Genomic DNA, 22,370 nt, shown 5'->3' with positions numbered 1-22,370 from the left:
TAAACGGGCCTCAAAGAAACTAGACTTTTAGTTTTAAAAATTAAACTACTCGCTTCAGGATGTCCTCCCCACAAAGTGCACTTTATCCCGGCCGACCACGCCCCCTCGCCGTTCAGTAGTAGGCGGGGAAGGGGTGGTAGTTCGACGGATTGGAGGCATGATGGTTGGCGGATGGCAGGACGGGCGGTGGCCTCACGCCCGGATGGTAATTGCTGGACGCCACCTGGTGATAGGCCCCGAAGCTCCTGGCCATGTGCCGGTTCTGGGCCGCCGCCGCCGCCGATTCGCCCAGGAGTCGCGACTGATCGGCGGTGCCCAGGAGCCGATTGTTTTGCTCCATCAGCAGATGGGCGGTGGGATCCACCAGCAGGCGGTGCTGATCGGCGGCGGCATTCGAGGCGGCGAGGATGCGATGCTGCTCCACCGTCGACAGCAGCCGGTGGTGCTCCAGACTTTCGCGACTCTGGTGCTGCATCTGCGAGGAGAGGAAGGAGCGGTTGTTGCCCACCGCCATGTTGGCCGTGTTGGGCGTCAAATCCAGCGAGGCCATGCGCAGCATGTCGTGGTGGGTGGGATGATTGTAGGGCAGCTGGGGCGGCGACGAGACCACATAGTTGGCCGTCCTGCTCAGGTCCACCGAGGTGGTCTGGTCGTGCTCCTGCTCGCCCAGCTGCTCGCTGAGCATGTTGTGCATGGCGGCCGCCGACTGCTGGTGCTGCTGCATCGCATGGTGCTGCCCGTGGCCGTGCTCCTGCTGGTGCACCACGGAGGCACCGCCGCCGGAGCCGCCACCACCACCACCGCCGCCGCCGCCGGAGCCACCGCCACCCACCACCACCGAGCCGCCCGCCTGCTGGGCCTGCTGGCTCTGCTGCTCGCGATCGGAGAGTATGTCGTAGATGTGGTGGTGGTAGCGACTGCTCGGCAGCTGGAAGTTGTGGTGATAGTTGCTGCTCGCCGCATTCGAGCGGGAGCTCATGTCCAGGCCTTGGAGGTCGGAGAGATCGTTGGCCGCACTCGCGGCCGCTGCTGCCGCCGCTGCCGCGCTGACCGCCCCGTTACCGCCGCCGCCGCCCGCCTGGCGATACTCCGCCGGCGAGTCCAGCTCCTGGCTGTTGTACTTCAGGTTGCTGGCCATGCTCTCGTACTTGGAGTACATCAGGTCGATCTGCGACTGCGGGAACTTCATGCGCATGTCCTGCCCGGCGCTGCTGCAATCAAATCGAATATTAGACCAAAAACAGAGTAGGAAGTTCGAAAATTGTAAGAAAAGGGAATAGTATTTAAGCATCATATTTAAATGAAATACAAAAAAATATAATATTATATTATTGTATATAATAAAACAAGAAAATCATTTTAAATTAAAATGTTTGAATCATGGTAAAACATATATTGTATGTTTAATCATATTTATTAGACCAAATCAAATATTAGACCAAAAGCCGTGAAAAAAATAGGAAATTGTAAAAATGGAATAGTATTTAAGCATCATATTTAAGTAAAATGCAAAAAAAATATAATATTAAATAAAAAACATATAGAACATACAAAACAATTTTAATTAAAATGTTTGAATCATGGTAAAACATATATTTTATACGTGTTAAATCATATTTATTAGACCAAATCACATATTAGATCACAATCACATATGTGAAAAAATAGGAAATTGTAAAAAATGGAATAGTATTTAAGCATCATATTTAAGTAAAATACAACAAAACTATAATATTAAATACAAAACATTAAAAAACATATAGAACATACAAATCAGTTTAAATTAAAATTTTTGAATTACATATAAAATATAAGTAATTTTCTCATAATTGAAAGTATGTAATTAAATAATAAATAAATCCAAATAATTCATTAAGTTTTTTTAAAACATGTACATATACTCGGCCATCGAATATAATAAAATATGTGTAATTTTCTTATAAGTGAAAGTATAATTATAATATTAAATAATAAATATACACAAATAATTTATTAAGTTTTATAAGGTACATATGCTCTGCAATCGAATATATTAAAATATAAGTTTTTTTTATAATTGAAAGTATATAATTAAATAATAACCATAAATAATATATTTAGTTTTATTAGGTACATACACCCGCGGATGCAATATAATAATATTAAAGTAATTTTTCCATTATTAAAAGTATAAAAGCTGAATAATATAAGCCACGTCATCCAGATCATCACCTGTTCTGGGGCATGATGCTGTTCTCCTCGTCGCTGGACATCTGGTTGTGGCGCGAGATGTTCTGCCGCTGGCGCTCCTGGTGCTCCTGCTCCTGGACCGCCCGCTTGTGGCGCATCATGTCGCCGTTGAAGTTGTAGCGCGGTATGCTCGGCGAAGAGGCGGGCGAGATGAGCTCGTGTTCGGGATAGGTGCTGCCCACGCTGGAGGCGTTCCGCCGCTGCGGCTGCAAAGCGGGCAGTGGCGACGAGGCGGACATGCTGTTGGCGCCTCCTCCGCCGGGGCCACCGCCTCCTCCGCCGCTCGAGCTGCCCGCCGGCGTGCTATTCGATCCGGGACCCCCTCCTCCTCCTCCTCCTCCATTGCCCGCTCCAAACATTCCGCCGTAATCGCGACCCGGCGATATCGGCGGCGGCGAGGGCGGAGTGCGGTGGTGCGACGAGGAGAAGCCATCGGAGTCCGGATGCTGCGGACGCGGCGTACTGCCCGCATCCACATCCACGTCGTTCTGGTTCTGGTTGCTCTGCGGATTCGTCGGCGTCGAGGCACTCGGCGATATATTGCAGGCGCCCTGGAACATCGGCAGCGGCGGTATCTGCATCGGGAAGCTGCCCAGGTTCTTCATCATCTTCAGCTCGTTCTCCAGGTTGTCCATAGCTCCGCCGATGCCCGTTCCGTTCGCCCCGCCCGAGGATCCTCCGCTGCTGCCGCCTCCTCCACCGCCGCCGCCTCCTCCTCCGCCACCCGCTCCGCCAGCGCTGCCCGCTCCAAAGCGCTGCGACTCGGGATCCACGTGGGCGCTCATCGGACTGTCGCTGTTTATGTGGTTGTCGGTGGGAACCTGGGGGGCAGTCAGAATGGGTTTAGTATGATATAAAAACAATATTTTTATTTATTTTACTTCCTTTGCGGGTGCGTTTTCAAAAAAAAAGTATTTTAAACTTCCCTTTTTTAACGCATAAGAAGTATTTTAAAAGTTAAAAAAAAATGTAATATGACAATACAAATGTTATTATTTATTCGACTTCCTTTGCTGGCGTGTTTCCAAAAAAAAGGATTCACATTATTTATTTACGCATAGGAATTATTTTAAAAATTAAAAAAAAAAATTTGTAAACTTTTTTTATGAATTTGTATTGTAAATAGGTTTGACCAAAGAATAGAAATAATAATTTATTCAAAATAAGTTTTTCTTTCGCGCATTTTATAATTGAAACCTAAATTTTTTTTATAGGATGCTCAACATGAACATTTTTATAAAAGGCACGAGTTCAAATCCACTCGGTGGTGTTGTATAATTGAATATTTTCATTTTGCCTACATTACACAATTTATAAATTACTCTAACATTAACAGAAGATTAAAAGATTTTTAAATATTTAAATAACTTACTAATTTTAAATGGAAATTATCATACTTTCAGTAAGGAAAATAACCCCATTTTGATTGATTTAATATAAAAAACAAAAAAAATTTTCAATGGAAATTATCTTAATTTGGGCAAAGAAAATATCCCCATTTTGATTGATTTTATATTTAAAAATAAAAAAAAGTTCACTTTATTCTCTCTATGAAATTAAATTCAGTTAAATTAAATATTAACATGAGGTATAAACAGGGTTTAAATGGATTTTAAATGCAAATTATCTTAATTTGGGTATGGGAGACATCCCCATTTTTAATAATTTGATATTAACAACAAAAATTGCACTTTATTCTCACGTTTTCTTTAAGTGTAAAATGTTCTATCTATGAAATTGAATATTATTAAGAGGTATGTATAAACAGGGTTTATTAAAATCACACTCACCTTGAGGTCGCTGCTCTCGCTGTCAATCATATTGCCAACGGAGTTGAGGGCCGCCTCCACGAGCATGCTGGCGGAGGACGAGCCCCCGCCCACGCCGACCACGCCGCCCACTCCGCCCACCCGGGCGTTGGCGTTGTTGTAGAAGGAGCTCATGAAGGACTGCGAGTGGGCGAGCGAGTTCATCTGCATTTGGGGCTCATCGCCGCCGGTTACCGTGCCACCAGTCGCCGGACCCGTCGGCGTTTGTCCGCCACTGCCGCCCCCGCTGCCACTCCCCCCGCCGCCGCTCGTTCCGCCTCCTCCATAATGCGACATGGCGGCAGCTGCAGCGGCGGCGGCGGCAGCGGCGGCGGCAGCATTGTTGTTCGACTCGACGACGTCCAGGAAGGAGCTGTTCTCGTCCTCCTCGCGACTGTGGGCGCTGTGCTGCTGCTGCTGCTGCTGAAGCTGCTGGTGGGTCGGGTGCGTCTGGTGGGCATGGGCGTGGGCATGGGCGTGGGCGTGGGCGTGCGCATGGGCGTGGCTGGCGCTGGCGCTGCTCATCAGGCGGGCCAGGAAGTCGCGATTCTGGCCCAGCAACTTGCTGTGCTCATCCACCGAACTCGGAGGCACGGCGAATCCCAGATCGGCGCCAGGACCACCGGAACCACCGCCGGCCAGCTGACCGCAGGCAGCATTACTTTCTCCTCCTGGTCCTCCTCCTCCTCCGGAACCCTCGCCACCCACATCGCTGGAGTCCTGAACCTCCTGGATCCACTTCTTGCTGCCCTTGCTGACCACCAGATTTTGGCCAAGCGCTGCGTTCATGGCCGCCGCATGGCGGTAGTCCTGCTGCTGACCGCCCGCCCCCTGGGCGCCGGGATGCTGGGCGTGCGGGTGGGCGTGCGAGTGCGAGTGGGCGTGGTGCGGGTGGGCGTGCGCATGCGAGTGGGCGGCATGCGAGTGGTGCGACTGATGGGCATGGACATGCGAATGGGCATCGTCATCCTCCTCGTCGTCGTCCTCCTCCTCCTCCATGCCCACGCCCACGCCGACGCCCATGTGGCCCATCATGTGGCCCAGCTTGGCCGGATCCTCGCCAGCACCGGCCATGGCCGAGACAGCGGCCGCGGCGGCCACCACCTGTTGCACCTGCTGCTGGGCACTCAGCCGCTGGGCGGTGGTGGTCAGGAAGGACTCGACCAGGCTCAGCTGGGCGTTCTGCTTGCGACGCACCTGCTCCAGGCGTGCCTGCTCCACCTCCTCGTCGTCGGGATCGCCGTGCAGCTGCTGCTGTTGCTGCTGCTGCTGTTGCTGTTGCTGCTGCTGCTGCTGTTGCTGCTGGTGGGGCAGCGCATGGGCGTGCAGCTGGTGGGGATGACCGTACTGCGGATGCTGCTGCTGCGGATCGAGATGCAGCTGCTGGTGTTGCTGGTGGTGGTGATGTTGCTGCGAGTGCTGCTGCTGCTGCGAGTGGTGCTGCTGCTGCGAGTGTTGCTGCTGCAGCTGTTGCGCATGTTGCAGCTGCTGGGCATGTTGCTGCGAGTGCTGCTGCTGTTGCGCGTGTTGCTGCTGCTGCGAAAGTTGCTGCGAGTGCTGCTGGTGTTGCTGGTGGTGGTGATGCGGATGCTGCTGCTGCTGCTGCTGCTGCGCGGCGGCACTTGGCTCCTTCTTGCGCTTCCGCTTGCGACCGCCCGAGGAGGTGGCGCCACCAATGCCGCCACCCGAAACCGAAGCCGAGGAAACGGAGGCCACCTTGTCCCCGAATATGCTGGAGATCTTGGAGCTGAGCAGCGAGAGATTCGGCTCGTTGCGGCAGAGATCCTTGATCGACTTGCCGCTCTTCTTGATCGCCTCGAACAGGTTGTCGTCGCTGAACTCGGCGTCGCTCTGCAGCGAACCGCTGAGCATCGAGCTCTGGTCCTCGAGGCTCTTGCGCCGCCGGCGCGGTGCTTGCTCTGTGAACGAGGAGGGGGAGACGACGGACGACGCATTAGGGCGTGGCTGCGTGCTAGCCGTCGCCGTCGCCGACTGCTTACCCAGAAAGTCCACCTTCATGCCGCCCGAGTAGGCGTCGAAGGTGTAGGCCACGCTCCGCTCGATCTTGGGCATCTGCTCCTGGGTGTAGTTGTGCACCTTCTTGTAGTGGAACTGCAGGCACTGCTTGGTGGTGAAGGCCGCATTGCACTCCGGTTCGGCGCATCTATATCAGATAAAAGATATTGCATTAGATAATAATTTTATAATATTTAGATAGCTCAAAAAACACCCACTTGAACGGCCTGACGCCCGAATGGGTCAGCATGTGGATCTTGAGATTGCTGCGATTCTGGAAGAGTTTCTGGCACCGCGGACAGCTCACCACCGTCGAGTTGCGGCTGTGCACCTCCTTCGAGTGGCGCTGCAATGCCGCTCGCGATCCTAGAAGTTTTGAACATAATTTACACTGAAAATCTCGTAAAACTTCAGCCATATCTAAAATGAAATTGTATGAAGAAAATGAAATTTCGGATTGTGGTGATTTTGAAAGAACAACTTAGTGATAATCCATAACCAGAAACCAGAAAGCAACCCAACAACGAACGAACGAACAAACCAACCAACCAACGAACGAACAACGAACATAAAATAAAAGCCGAATCACAATAGGCACAGGATCACAAGATCTTCGGTTTGGGGATCTGGTGAGGTGAGTTAGGGAGTGGATTAGGATTTGAATTAGGACTAGGACTAGCAATCAATCTATGAAACCAATGAATGACAAAATAATAATCAAAACCAAGGCAAATCATTCACTAAAAGCGGTTACACAATGCAGGCTACTAACTGGGCTATTACTCAATATGCGTTGTGACTGAAGGACTGTTATTAATTACACTATGCAACATCTAACACTTAACTCGATTAATGCCTTTAAATCTTATTCGCTTTGACACACAATTTTAAGACATATACTTTGTTTATGCTTATCGTAAACATAAGGATATGTCTTCTTTCGTTTATAATTCCGTTAAAAAATAATCCTACAATTATTTTGATTATGTGGCTTGAAAATTAAAAGATTGGACTTTTAAAATATGTTGACTGCATAACAAAACATGAATCCGTTTGCCTGTAATGCCCCCTAAAGATAAAAATGTACATGTTTTTTTTTTAATTTTTTTCTGAAAATCCTTGGGTTGGGAAATTTTTGGGAATTCCCCGCAAATATAGCCTCCATCGAGGTAAATAAATAGAGTGTTGCAAAAGTTGATTAAAAATACTGAAACAGTTTTCCTAGGAAACTTTTAAGATTTATCGTTTTCAATATTCGTAGATAAATTGAGATTACTTTATTTAAAAAATAGTATTTTGATGAAAAGTTTTTAGCTTGTGAAAAATGAAATTCGATTGCTTTGGTTCGTTTTTCTAACCTTTCAATGAAAAAATATATAAGAAATCTAATATTTATTTATCTATATTTGCAAAATTGAAATGTCCATGGACAATTTATTAACTAAGCTGATCAACAATTTTCAGTCATTTCAGTGCGAATCTAAATGTGTGAATGTCATACGATATTTCAATAATGAATAATAGCATATACAAACGGAATACGAACTGCAGGTAACCAACAAAGGATCAGTAAAGTATAAGTATAAACCAATTTAGGCGGTGTATAACAAAAAAGTTAGGCAACTAAAGAGAGATGAGCGATCGCAGATGCTTTTAGTGTTACACATATCGCGGGTGTTGCTGTGGTGGTGATTCAAGGTGTTTGTGGCTTAGATGGTAGGGCTAGTTTTACAGCTAAGCGACTCTTTACGATATTTGTTCATAGGACATTTTTGTGTAGGTCTATAATATTTGTACGTGTGTTGACATTAGTGATGCAAGGTCACGGTTGCCACATAAACTGTATTTGAATAAATAATAAATTTTATAGCAAAATAAAAATCTCAGCATTAAGAGTAGCCATTCGGTATTTGTATCAATTGTTTTGTGGCAACTGTGAACTCGATTCGATATACAAATATGTTGTTTTATGCAGAAGCTATATACTATACGCTATATGCTATACATGATTTACGACATACGACTATACACGAGCTTACGATACAATACGATATGGCAGTCAGTTGGCCTACGATGCGGCTACGTTATATTAGGTTACGCATACGCATGGGTGTACGATCACACGGTTACGGTCTAGATTTTGGGATCCAGCGCTGGCAACTTACCGCTGTGCATGCGCTTAATGTGCGCCTTCAGCTTCTGCGGCTGGCAGAACTTTCGGCCGCAAAAATCGCAGACGGGCCGCGATCGATTCGGATTCGAGGCGCAGCCGTAGGTGCGGTGCATCTCCAGGTAGTTGAGCCGCAGGAAGAACTTGCTGCAGAATTGGCACTGGTAGGCGCCCTTGCCGTCGTGCTTCTCCGCCGCATGCTTCATGATATTATCCTTGCCCAGCACCGGCTCACCGCACACCTTGCAGTGGTACTTGCGGATAGTCAGGCTCATCGAGGGATCGTGGAAGACGGAGCAGTGGGTGCGGTAGTACAGGGGGTGTTCGAACTTCAGGTTGCAGCCGCCGCAGTCTGCGTTGGTGGGTGGAAGAACGGGGTGGTTAGTCTTTATTTCAGGAAGTTATCATTGAAAAGCGAAACGCGAATTCTTCAGGATTCAGGCATTTCGAACGTTACAATGATCATAAAGCAGAAACAATTAACATAGATAATTGGTTTGGTAAGATATCACTGATGGCCTACAATAGAAGTTATCTTTTGAAAAATAAACGCGAATTGTGTACTTCGATTATTTAAATAGCTATAATTAAAAAAAGAAACGCGAATTCTTCATGATACAGGAACTTCGATTATTAGAAAAGCTATAGAGCTGCAATAGTGCAGAAATAGTTAAAAATCATAATTGGTCTCACAAAATATCGCTGATAATTTAAAAAAGAAACCCGAATTCTTCAGGATACAGGATTTTTGATTATTAGAATAGCCTAATTGCACAAATAGTTTAAATTTATAATTGGTCTCACAAAAGATCGCTGATCACCTACAATATGGCAAGAAGTTATCATTTAAAATAGAAACGTGAATTCTTCAGGATACAGTAATTTCGATTATTAGACAAGCTCGATTGCGCAAATAGTTTAAATTTATAATTGGTCTCACAAAAGATGGTTGATCACCTACAACATAGCAAAAAGTTATCATTTAAAAAAGAAACGCGAATTCTTTAGGATACTGGAATATAATACCAGGCCGATCCCATTGACCACTCCGTCTACTCACTCGTCTTCTCCGTGTGCTTCTTGCGCCACATGGTGTTGCAGTCGTCGCTCCAGTAGAGCAGCTCCATTCCGTTGCGCAGGTCGCGGCAGCTGACGAAGTACGCCTGCCGATCGATGGACACCAGATTGACGTTCCGATCCTCGTAGCTCGGAGCGGGCCGGACGAAACGCAGCCAATTGGAGGCGTTCGGATTGTCGCAGCACAGCAGATAGGACTTGTCCGCTCCCGCCTCGCACATCTCGAAGATCCACTTCATGTCGCTACCCTCGCGCACCTCGCCGGTCTGCACCGGTTGGCCGATGAGCGGACCCAGCTTGGTGAAGGCCCTCACCTCGGTGCGGGCAAAGACCCCTGTGACATTGGGCTCCACGTTGTGCAGCTCGAACTCCGCCGGCACGGAGGCCTCGGCGAAGGTAATCAGCGGCTTGGTCTCCAGCTCCGATAGCTGCGACGACTCGTCCATGTCCATGTCCATGTCCTCCATGTCCTCCATGTCGTCGTCCTCGTGCCGCTGCCTTCCGCTGGCCCTCTTCGCCTGCCGCTGGGCATCGGCCTTCAGCTTGGCCAAAGCCTCCAGATTCCGCCGCTCGATCCACTCGCCCAGATCGACGGCATCGGTGACATTGCCGCAGGCATTCCGCAGCGGACACAGCTTGTGGTCGTGGGCAATGGAGCATTCGCGGCAGGACTGCTGCGACCGGAAGGCGATGTCGTGCTCGTCCTCCTCCTCCACGAAGTTCTGCTCCATCTTCATTTCGCGGGCCAGCGCCTCCTCGTCCAGCTCCTCGTCCTCCTCGTCGTCTTCCTCGTTGCCCAGTCCTCCTCCGGCGTTTCCCGTTTCCTCCTCGTGCTCGTCGTAGGAGTTGGGCGGCATCATGGCCGCCGCTGCTGCTGCCGCCGCCGCCGCCGCTGCCGCCGCTTTGGCCGCCTGCGATTTCTTGGAGCCCTGCGACTTGGAGCGCACATGGAAGTTGCCCGCCTGTCCGTTGCTGGCGGTTATGGACAGCCCGTCGACGGCATCGACGTTGGGCGGCAGGACGACGGGCAGGAGGTGCGGATGCGTCGTCGTCGTCGGCTGATCCTCGTCCTCATCCTCCTCCTCGCTGCCGTTGGCCGCCGCTGCTGCCGCTGCCGCTGCTGCTGCTGCCGCCGCCGCTGCAGCTGCCTTTTTGAGGCACAGGGCATTCGGCAGTGACTCCTTGCTGTTGGCCTCCAGTTCGCTCTTGATCTTCTCGGCGATGCGGCAGTCGAGGACCTCGGGCAGCGCCGAGGAGGCAGCGGCCGCAGCGGCAGCGGCCTTGAGTGCCGCCGCCGCCGCCTTGGCCTCCTGTTTCTTGGATTTGGCGTAGGTGAAACCGGTGGAAGATGCTCCTCCTCCCGATCCCGATCCCTTTCCTGATCCCTTCCCTCCAAAACCATTCAGCGCCTCCGAGCTGAACTGCACGCGCTTTTTGTAACGCTTGCGCTGCGGCGCTGTGGGCGTGGCCATCGGAATGGAGGCCGCCGAGGTGGAGTCCCCGTTTCCGTTTCCGCTCGCATTCCCGTTGCCATTTCCGCTGACGCTGCCGTTGATCGAGGCTTCGGGGGGAGCGGCAAAGTCCTTGGCGCTGAGATTCGGCTCCAGCTTGAAGTTGCCGTCGAAGCCCTTGGTGGGCGTGTTCGCCGGGGAGGGCGGGGGCAGGCTGCAGGAGAAGAGAAAGAGATAAGAAAAGGACAATGAGTGGGTTGAATGGATAGTTGCGAATACACTGGAAACAATCCTGAGAAACTTTGACAATAATCTTAGAGAGTTTGTAGAAATTCTTGTAATTGTTTCACCCACGTTCTTCCTCAGATTTAATTAATATTAAGATTATAATATTAATAAGAACGTTTTTTTATTTTTATTTTTTTAACAAGTTTTTTAGAACTAAGAACCGGGAGTTGTTGAATATAACGAATATCATATAAATAAATTAAAATAAATTGGTTTAGGTTATATGACGAATGTTTCATTGCATTAAGATTATAAAAATAAAAACATTTTACCTTTTTACTTTTTTAAGAAGTATTTTAGAGTTAAGAATTGGTCAAGTGAAATTTAAAATTTAATTTAAATATTAAATAATTTCACCATTAAATGGAAATGTTTTTGAAAATCGAAACATATTTTTGGTTCCAAGTTGAAAAAAAATTGTTGGTAGCAGTGGGGGGTTTTCAAAACTAAGTTTTTGTTGCATACTTTTTGAGTACCAAATTTCCTTTCATTTTTCACCCAAGTGGGGAAGTGGGGGGCAATCTATCCCCCAAATCCCCTGTGGATCCGCGCATGGTTGATAGTATCAACTTGATGGGATAGTTGGCGGGGTCTGTGAAAGTGGGTCGATGGAATATATTTATTTCTGGTCTATGGCCCAGCCCTCCTTCTGCCAGGACCAGAAGTCGTCCTTCTCTTCTCGCCTCCCTTTTTCCCTTTTCTGCTGTCCTTGTTGTTGTCGCCTTTGCGTTTAATTAATTTTGCTTACGCTTTGCTTGCTGTTTCGCGTGCCGCTCAGGGGGTCAAAAGGGGGGAAAGGAGGAAGGCGGAAATGGTGGACTCGCCATAGGAAAAGTCTGGACCACAGCTGGAATAAAAAAAAAATCGGTACGAAGACCCAGATACCCTAGGTATGTCGTAATACTGTAATTTTTCAGCAAATATTGACTATAGATTGATTTTCTGTTGTCACTATCGGCTTAAAAATGGAAACATTGGCTGCTATGATCAGCATTACTAGAAATACTGTTGAAATGATCTTAAGAAAAGGGGCTTCTAGATAGCAATTAAAGCTTATAAAGTTATATGGGTTGTCTCGATGTTTTACTTGGAATGTGTTACACATAATATTATAATTGCACCCTATCATATTTTCATCAGTTGAAACCTTTCTGGTATATTTTCTTTATACCAGTAACTGAATACATTTTTGACATGCTACAAAATTCCTAAACAACCTAACTAGAGCTAGAAAATTATCGATATTTTCGATATTTTGACAATATTGATTCGATAACATAGATGTTTTGAAGAGAGAACATAAATTAAATACCGTGAAATAGCAAACTGTCGATACATTTTCAAGATATTATCTAAACATGTTCTAGAATCATTTTTTCAAAACTCGGTTTTCAGCAACTAGTTGTTGGGTGGGTTATTTTAAAGGACCAACTGCTCGAAAGCAATGGCTAAATATGGGGGGCAATGCAATTACACAGCCGCTAGCCGGGCAACCTTTGAGTTTCCATTTCCCCCCGTTTGAATACATGTGCGGGGGAAATTCATCAACGGTCGCATCGAGTGCGATACGTTGTCGGTGTTGAACTCTGGAACTCTAGATGCTGCACATGCCACATGGTTTCCTTTCCTCCCCCTAATCTCCGCCCACCCTTATGTCCCCCCGCCCTGTGTTATCGTTCATTAAATCCTCCACCTTGGAAACATAACAACAATATCGAAAACAGCGGCAACAGCAAACGATACCGTTCTATTCTGCCCTATAGCCACCCAGTCAGCCAGCCGTCCTTCCATCCTTCCACCCTCTTGGTATCCACTTACCCTGCTCCACTTTGTCTCAACCTTCCACCCACTAACCACCCCCTTGCCTTCAACCGAACCCAACCCATCATCGCGATGCTTTGACCGCAGAGAGCGAGCATATTCCTGGTTCCAGTTCCATCCTCTGACGATGGGGGTTCCATTCCGTTGGGTTGGGGCTCCTATTCTGGTGAATGCGAGTGTCTCTACCATTAATGTGCTGCTTGAGGGCCCAGCGGGGGGTGGCAAGTGGGTGGCGAGTGGGTGGTGAGTGGGTGGTGCTATTGGGTGGCCTAGCTCGGTTCGAGGCTGGGGAGTTTTGGGATTCTGTTTCGTGTGCGGTGCTCGTTGGCGCATTAAGCACACAGTCAGCGACACAAACGAGGCTCACACAGATACACACACATACTTGTACACCCTCACAAAGACAATCGCACAACAATTTTGTGCTTTTTGGCGAAAATTCGCAGAAATTGGCGACATGGCGTATACGAAATGCGAATTGGCAAAAGGCAACGAAAGGAAACGACGGTGTGATTGGGATTGGGATGTTAGGGGGTGGTGGGTGGTGGGCACAGGGTTGTGGGGAGGGGGTTGGCTAGATGTTATCTATTGTGCGAGTGTGTCTCTGTGTTTGTGATGAGACTGAAGAAGATGCGAAGGAGAGGCTGCTGATTAGTGGGTGAAAGCCTGCGAATGTGCGAATGCCGATGCGAGATTCGGCGTCTAGAAAAATCTGCCAAAATTTGTAATATCATTTATAATAATTTCTCTTACTTAATATTACTTCGATCTAAATTTTGATATGATCGTCAGAAAATTGAAATAAGTGCACATATTTCTAATTATATAAAGTTTTAAATTTAATTAAGAATGCTAGATCAAAAAACCCTAAATGCTTCAAAATTCACTGCTTTTGTATACCAAAATAGAAAAAAATTATAACAATTATTTAAGAAAGTCCATATATAATTTAATTAGGAATTCAGAAAGACAGATCAAAAAAGCCTATGAACTTGTTTCGAAATTCACGGCTTTTGTATCCCAAAATATAAAAAAATTATAACAATTACATATTTAAGAAAGTCCATATATAATTTAATTAAGAATTAAAAATGGCAGATCAAAAAAGTCTATAAATGTGTTTCGAAATTCACTGCTTTTGTATCCTTTAATAGAACCCAAAATAAAATAAAAAAAATTAAAAAAATTACTTAAGGAAGTCCATCTACATAAGCAAAAATAAAGTAAGTTATAAATCTTTCAAAAATCTACGCAGTGGATTTGGATTATGGGGGATTTCATTTAGAATTATTTACAATTCAGAATCGGTTTATGTGCAATGCTCATATATTGAATAAATATTAATCAGCATTGAATTTTTCAAGTGAAATGAAATCAATTTCACAGTTTCAGCGACTGTTGGCCACGAAAGGACGAAATTGGCCGAAACTGGATGCCTCGCCAGTCGCTCTCACATGCGGTGCAACGTGTTCAGATGCTCTAATGATCGAATCGAGGCTCCCGACCCAAAAGGACTCGGATGCGCGAGTGTGGCTATGTGTGTTATCCTGCCAACGGCCTCCTTCTTGTGGCATTCGCTTCGCATGCCAGCCAATGCCAAAGGAAGTGGCCGATAAAGAGGAGGAGGCAGAGAAGAGGCGAAGGGAGAACACACAACTGAGATTCAGACATTTCTGCATTGGGATTTTGCATTTGGCCATGGCGATTGGAATGGGGCAATCCCAACCCAACTCCCCTCTCTTATTCAAAGCGCCAAATGGCGCGCTCGACTGCAATGCAACAGCAGCAACAAAAAGAGCGAGGCGTGGCACAGGGGGCGGTGCAGCAGGGGGAGTGGCAATGTGGGGCAAGGGAAGAGAATTCGCGACGCATTCACGTTGCAAGGATACGAAGGAGCCTCCCAGTCACATGTGTATGTGCGTGTCTGCCCCCTCTATCTCTGTCTCGTTTTTACACTGGTAAAAAAAATATGTACATATTATACAGATTCTTTGATTAATTATATTATTTACATACATATTATACCGATTCGTTGATTAATTATATTATTTTGTATATTATTCATATTATTTTTATGAAGTTTAATAACATCATTTTAATTTTTATTTTGGTAATTTTTTATTACCTCTATAGATATTTGAGAAAAAATATAAATAAAATATATATAATATATATAAGAATCCCTATAGTATTCTTTAGTTAATAATATTATCATTTTTATGAAGTTTATCAACATGATTTTAATTTCCATTTTGGAAGTTTTGGATTAGAAGCTAAATAAATATAGCAGTTCTAGATATATAAGAACATTTACTTTTCTACAGTTCTAAACTTTGAAATAAAAGGAAACATCGCCCTCATCTGATATTTGTTTCCTTTTCCCAAAAGTGGCTTATATCAAGGTATAGAAAAAATGTATTTATTATAATTATTCTATAAATTTTATTTGTTATTTGTAATACTTTTATGGTAACTAAACTGTCATCATCATTTTGTGAAAGCTGAAATCAGTTCTTGATTGTCGAACAATGCATCATTGTTCGCAAACGATGTCCTTTGTGTATCCCCCCGCTTTTTCTCAGTGTATTTGTATGTTTGTGTAAGTGGGCGATTGGCAACATGGCATGCAAATGCAGGCAGCTGGCAGCAGCAACAACAACCACATCCCCTACAATCCCCAACCCGCAACCCCTTGCCATTTTCCTTGAGTTTGCGCCTGTGTGTGAGTGTGTTGCTTTTTCCGCTTCCGCTGACATGGCGGCTACAGCTCTACAACTACAACGACTACGAGTCGAGCACAGCGGGAAAGTACGGAATATACGGAATATGGTCGGAATATATGCGGAATATACGGAAAATACGGAATATGGATGGTGACTACAGAGGCAAAGGCGGCAGCAACATGAAAGCTCCGTTGCATGCAACCGCATGAGTACCGCATTTGTGCCTTTTGTATCACGCGGCCAAAAGGGGTTGAAGTTGTTGGAGGAGGGTGGTGGTATTTTTTTTTTTTTTTTGGGGGCTGCCAGGATGCATTCGGGCATGAATCGCTTTTACATGGATCGCTTTTGTACCGCTCCCCCACCGAGCTTCTTGTTCTTCTTCGCCTTTTGCCGCCTCCCGTGGCACTTGAGCCACCATTCGGAAAATCCCCCTTTTTCCCATTCCTTCTCTGAGGTGCCCAAAAAGCTCTCTGTGTGTATGAAAACATATCTGCGAACAACTATCAACAATGATGGGCCAGCGAAGCGTTGCCATATCTCCCACTTCCAGTCGATTCCACACCTTTGTCTCCTCCTTTGGGACGAGGTTAATTAACAGAACCAGATGGAACAAGAAACCAGAAAGGAAGGCTATACCTGGTTTTCAGATACCTCCACTATTTTGTATAAGGCTTTTCGGAACTCGATTTTTACTTTTCTTGTGAGCTTTGTGCCAAGGATTATATGATGATGATGTGTGGCCAGTGTCAAAAATCTTTACTTAAAATCTTTTCTTTGGCAAAAAAATATATCATGTGCAATCCCACTTTTTACCGTTAAATAAACTGTAAAGCCTTTGTAACTTAATAATGCCGGTCAAACATTTAAATGTTTCAACGGTGTTGGGTAAATAAACATCTAAGTACCTGTTGCACAGAGCTTTACTAACCACCCAAAAGTGTCACCCAAGTGTCTCAAAAACGGTTTAGTTTGAAACTTTTTAAGAATGCAAGGGCAACTAGTATTAAGATGGGAATAAATTAAAAGCTTGGAATTATCGACAATTTAGAGTGGGGTTTGATACAAAACAGGTTTTATTTCCCAAAATTTGCAAGTTTTAAGATAATTTTTACCACCGATTTTTACAAAAAGTATAGTGGTTAAATATACCTTGCTTACGTTACCGTAAAAACGATATGCCCATGCTTAATTTTCTGTTTATGCATATGCATATCGTTTTTAACATGAAATACTGGTAAAACTGATATTAAATAATATAATTTTGCAGAATACTCTCTCTCGGAGATTTTCTAACTTCTCTAACTTTAAAAAAATTGATACCACATAACGTAAAATCGATCACCGATTCAAATCGATTTTTTTTTGTGTAGTTAAATGATAGCGCTTTTCTAGAAATGTTATATTTTAGTTAGTAGCGGATCTAGGACTTGGTTGCATACTTTTTAAGTACCACATTTCCTTGACCCTTAATTTTCAATACTATTGTTCAGTTCTACTCACTTGTTTAGCCGATCCGTGTCGTTGTCCGCCAGGTTGAGAAGGTAGGCGACGAACTCGACGTCGTTCTTGAACTGCAGCCGGGTGCGCATGTGCTCCCACTTCTCGGCGTTCTTCGTTCCGATGTAGATGTTCTTGCTGTAGTTCTGATGCCGGTACTTGCGCCTTTCGCTGGCCGCACTGCTGCTTCCGCCGCTGCCGCCGCCGCTGCTGCCATGTTGCTGCTGCTGTTGCTGCTGCTGCTGCTGATGTTGCTGCTGCAGCGCCGCACTGGAGGGGTTGATGCCCATTCCGAGGGAAGAGCCGCCGCGGGAATTACCGCCTCCACTGGCGGCCATCAGATCGTTGCTGCACTGGGTGCCCTGGCCACCCGCCCCCAGGCTGCCGTGCGTCGAGCTGAGGGCATGGTTGCTGTTGTTGTTCGTGGAGAAGCTGGTGTTGCTGTTGCCGCCCAGCAGGCTACTGGGCGGAGGCGGGGCAATGGGCGTGGCCATGTCCAAGGCATTGTTATTCGGATTGCTGGCGGCATTCTGCTGCTGCTGCTCCAGCTGGGCACCCAGCTTGGCGGCCGAGGCAGCCGCTGCCGCCGCCGCTGCTGCTGCCGCTGCTGCCGCCGCCGCCGCCGCCATGTGGAGACCGCTGCTCTCGGCGGCCGCAGCGCTGTTTAGGTGGGCGGACGACAGGGTGGCCCGGCTGTCCAGGTGGCTGCTCCCCACCTCGTCCTCGTCCTCGTCATCCTCGTCCTCATCCTCGCCCTCGTCCTCGTAGCCAGCTGGCTCCTGTTGTTGCTGGTGTTGCTGTTGCTGCTGCTGCTGCTGCTGCTCGTGGTTGCTGGAGGGCAGCACATGTCGCAGGTCCGTGGGCGTGAGGTCATGCCCATTTCCCTGCTGCTCCTCCTCGTCCTCCTCCTCATCCTCGTCGTAATCCTCGTCCTCATCTTCATCTTCCTGCTGCTGCTGCTGCGATTGCTGCTGCGCCTGCAGATGATCGTCGCGATCGCGCGACTTGCCGTTGCCGTTATTGTTGTTGTTATTGTTGTTGTAGTGCTGCTGCTGCTTGTTGCCATTGTGCAGCGCACTGACCGCCGCTGCCACTACGGCCGCCGCCGCCGCTGCCCGCTGCTGCTGCTCTGCCGCCAGCTGTTGCTGCTGCTGCTGCTGCTGCTGAGTCACCTCCTGCTCCTCCTCCTCCTCCTCGTCCTCCTCGTCGTCATCCTCCTCGTCATCGTCCTCCTCCTCGCCGACGGCAGGTGATGAGGTGCGGAAAGTCTGGGGAAGGTTGGAAGGGAATACATTTAGAAATTATTACTTTAACCGTAGCAAGATTAAAGGTTAGCTTAAAATCTAATCTATGGATATGTTGGCCTTAAAACTTAGCTTAATACTTCTTAATAGCTTCTTGGCCCTAAATGTTTTTTCTATTGCCCCTTAGTGTGAATACGTAGATCCCTTAAAATTAAGTATATAATAGGAAATTTTATTAATAAAATAGATTAACTTTTTCTCGTTTGGAAAAATAATTAAGAAATTTCAAAAAAGATATTAATATTATACAGAAACGGATCACAGATTACAGTCGCTGAAATAAGAGCAATTCGAAGATCGCGAAAGAAGAAACACTCCGAGAACTTTTCGGTTAGAGCGCCAAACGAAGTCTGACTTAGAAACAAGCTTAACTTATGTGAGAGACCCGCTGGAACGCTGGAAGCTGCGGAGAATTGCGAGAGTGGGAGAGTGAATGCGAAGAGAGGGTGAGAGTGAAAGAACCGAACGTGAAGAGAGCGGGGGAGCCGATCATGACTCCCGTTTCTGGTCTAAAAACGAATCAATGAAAGGTAAACAAAAAATCCACGTCGAACGGTATTATTTTTAAATGGAAACCTAAAAGTGAGTTTGTGGGTTTGTCCAAGCACCAACTTTATTTTGTTATTCATTTTACTTTCGAACATTGTGATATCAATCAAAAATGAAATGGGATGAATATCTTCAACAAGTGCAACAACAACCGAGTTCATTAATGTTTGGACAAAAGATCCAGCCAATGGATTCACCTACATAAGCACTCTATTAAAATCCTTTACTTTTAATAGAGTGCATATATTATGGGATAAAAATAACAATAAGAATGACCCAAACAGATCAGCAGAAATGAAGGAACAATAGAGGCAGAAGATCCTATTTGTATTTCTTATAAAGAGCTTGATCTAGTCATATCGTGTCTATATTCATGATCAGCATCACTAGACGAAACGATCTAGCCATGTCCGGCTGTCCGTCTGTCTGTCCGTAAGCTTCTACGCAAACTAATAAAACTTTCCCAAAAGTCTTCTTTCTATTGCAGGTAGTATATAAGTTGAAACCAACTGGACAATTATGTCTTATAGCTCCCACAGGAAAGATCGGTAAAATTATTAAAAATCAAGAAAGAAAGCTAGCTTCGGGTATTCGCTTGGGAATGACAATTTTTTAGTAGTTCTGAATTTTTTATACAAATCGAATGATTTTATTATATGTACATATGTATATGTAGCTCCCATAAGAATGATTGGAAAATTAATGGAAAAGTAAAAGGAAACATATTATAGATTCCCTGATTTTAATTGTATTCTCTCCTACTCTGGGATATGATTTTTTTTTAATATTTCCGAATTTCAAATTAAATTTAAATAAAATCGTACGACAATACTATATAGGTGCCATAGGAAGGATAGAAAAAATTAATGACAAAATAATACGAAATTAAAAATTTTGTGATTTTTACTTTAATAAGAATGATTGGAAGGATATATAATCTTCGGCTGGTTAGCTGCTCTCTCGTTCCTTCTTAATAATAGGAAGTCTTTTGAAAAAGCCCGATATTTTAAAAACTGAGAGAATAGTTTGCGTAGTAACGGACAGACAGACGGACGGACAGACGGACGGACAGGCGGACGGACAAATGGACGGACATGGCTAGATCTACTCGTCTAGTGATGCTGATCACAAATATAAAAAATTTGTTGGGTCGGAAACTTCTACTTCACTGTGATTGTGATTGATAGCAGAGACTGTGTGATTTAGTGGCTAACTTGTTCTTAGTGGCTAACTTGTTCTAGCGACTAACTTGGCTTAGGTGGCTAACGAAATAGATGCTAACGAAGCTACGGATGCAACTTACCCCGACGGAGGCATTGGGACTGGGGGTGACCGCCGAGCCCGCCGAATTGTTGCTGATGGTGAGGGCCGCGGCTGCTGCGGCCGCTGCAGCGGCGCGACTCAGGAAGGGTGGGCGTGGCACCAGGGGCGTGTCGGAGTTATCGGAACTATCGTTAAAGTCGAACGCACTAAAATCGGCGGCATTGGCGGCATTCAAGGCATTTGTTGCACTTGCTGCTGCTGCAGCGGCGGCGGCAGCTGCTACTGCTGCTTGTGTTGCTGCTGCATTGGGATGCCCGCTGCTTGTTTTGGACATGCTGCTGGCGTCGCTGCCGACGCTAGCGTTGCTGCTGCTGCTGCTGCTGCTACTGCAGCTGCTGCTGCTGCTGCTGCGACTGCAGCGCTTGTTGTTGTTGTTGCTACCGCCGCTGCTGCTGTTTACCGCCTGTCGCCGCTTGGTTGTTGCTGTTGCAATTGCAATTGGTGTTGCTGCTGCTGTTAGTTTCAGTGTTGCCTTTGTTGCTGTTGCTGCGCTTTGCCGAACGCTGCTCAGTTTTTGCTATTTGTTGTTGTTGCTGGCGCTGCTGCGACGCGAGTGGTTGTTGTTGTTGCTGCCGGGGCGGTCTGCCTCCGATTCCGCTTCCGATGGCGCCTTGATCTGCTGCCTCTGCTGCTGCTGCTGCTGCTGCTGCTGTTGTTGTTGTTTCTGCTTCTTCTTCATTATTCACACACACAAGTCGCGCGTGCGACCCACTACACTTTTTGTTGTTGTTGCTGCTGCTCTTGTTGTTGTTGTTGCATTGCTTTTCTACAGCTTTTTCGACTGGTTTCTCTGTTAATTTTTTTCGTATGTTTATTTTATGGGAAATATTAAAGATCCGTTTGGGGGGAAAATGGAAAACTGAATATCTATCAGCGGCAGCACCGCCGCTGCTGCTACTGCCACTGCGTCGACGTCAACGCCAACAGTGACTGCGACGGCGACGGCGACGCCGACGGAGGGGAAGCGCGAAATAGCAGTAAAATACAAAAAAAGTACCGTTCGCCGAAAGCCACTCGCTGGCTTGAAGCTCCCTTCTTTCGCACCGGGTGGCAACTCTGCCTCGGGAATTTTTTCCCTTTTTTTCGTGTTATATTATTTTTATTCCTGATTTTTTAAAAACTTTTTTATGAATATTTTTCTGGTCAATGTTTACTTTGCAAACTCTGTTGGATATCTTGTTGTTTTAGCCTGGTAGCCTGGAATTTTTATTGGTTTACTATTATTAATGTATTAGTTAAATATCGGGGGTCCTGTCACTTGGAATGTGTGTTTTTGTGGCACATTCTTGGCTTGTGGTTTGGTTTTTGTGGTCAGGAGAGCTTGGCTTGTTATGATGGCTCCTGCTGCTCCAAGTCTCACGCACACACACACTCACACGCATAACATAAGGTTGCGAATTTTTCAAAGAATTTTTCTTTTTCGAAAGTTTTTTATTTCACCAAACACTTACGGACAAAAAAATAAACAAAAAATGCAATTGATTCGAGTTGTTTTCGAAGCTTTCTTTTGTTTTTCACCAGCGACTGGCAGGCTGCTCAGATATTTTGTTGTTATTGTTGTGTTCGCTGTTTCGATAATTTCGTTACTATTTCATATTTTTTTTTTGGAGGACAAGGGTGTGTGTGTGTGTGAGCTGGTGTATTGGTGTGGCACCCAAAGGAAAAGAGAGAGAGAGCGCGCGAGGCGGTGGCGGTTTTCGCCTTGTGGGGGAAACAGCGAAAGGGGGAGGGGGTTGGGCGAGTGGGTTGGCGGGTGGCGTTTGGGGGTGGTGGGCTGCGCTAGACGCCTCGCCTTCTTCTGCTCCTTGGGCTGCCCTGCTGCTGGCCTTTCTTACACAGTTTTCCACACTTTTCTTTTCACTTTTCACTCGAAAATAACTTGTCAAAAAAAATAGTTAGCACACTTTTTAGCGATCTTTCGCTTTTCTTTTTCAATTATTTAACAGCTTTCTTTGCTTTTTTCCCTATTCCTTCTCTGCCACTGTTCTTATTGGGCTTTTGTCGTCCGCCGTTCGTGATTAGCGATTTCTCTGCGAGCGCTCATATGCCGTTACTCGCTGGTCGCGACGGAATGAAGGACTTTTTATTTATGTGTATGTCCTCGCCGCAGTCGC

The 22,370-nt window shown here is 46.2% G+C and overlaps 1 protein-coding gene across 1 annotated transcript; it reads right to left on the bottom strand.

The window, feature by feature from the left end:
- Positions 1-57: 57 nt before the first annotated feature.
- Positions 58-22,055, bottom strand: LOC108060913 (uncharacterized). Its single transcript, XM_070219253.1, has 10 exons — positions 20,806-22,055; positions 20,237-20,703; positions 17,084-18,348; positions 9,284-10,965; positions 8,219-8,575; positions 6,272-6,473; positions 6,038-6,201; positions 4,020-5,956; positions 2,212-3,050; positions 58-1,208 (listed from the first exon to the last, which is right to left on the bottom strand). The coding sequence occupies exons 1-10, from the start codon at positions 20,933-20,935 to the stop codon at positions 113-115; spliced, it is 8,139 nt and encodes a 2,712-aa protein (XP_070075354.1). The 5' UTR covers positions 20,936-22,055; the 3' UTR covers positions 58-112.
- Positions 22,056-22,370: the final 315 nt, after the last annotated feature.

Source organism: Drosophila takahashii, chromosome X (genome assembly GCF_030179915.1).
Source record: "Drosophila takahashii strain IR98-3 E-12201 chromosome X, DtakHiC1v2, whole genome shotgun sequence".
Taxonomy (NCBI): domain Eukaryota; kingdom Metazoa; phylum Arthropoda; class Insecta; order Diptera; family Drosophilidae; genus Drosophila; species Drosophila takahashii.
Note: the sequence above shows the minus strand (reverse complement) of the source record. Positions and strands in the feature narration are given on the sequence as shown.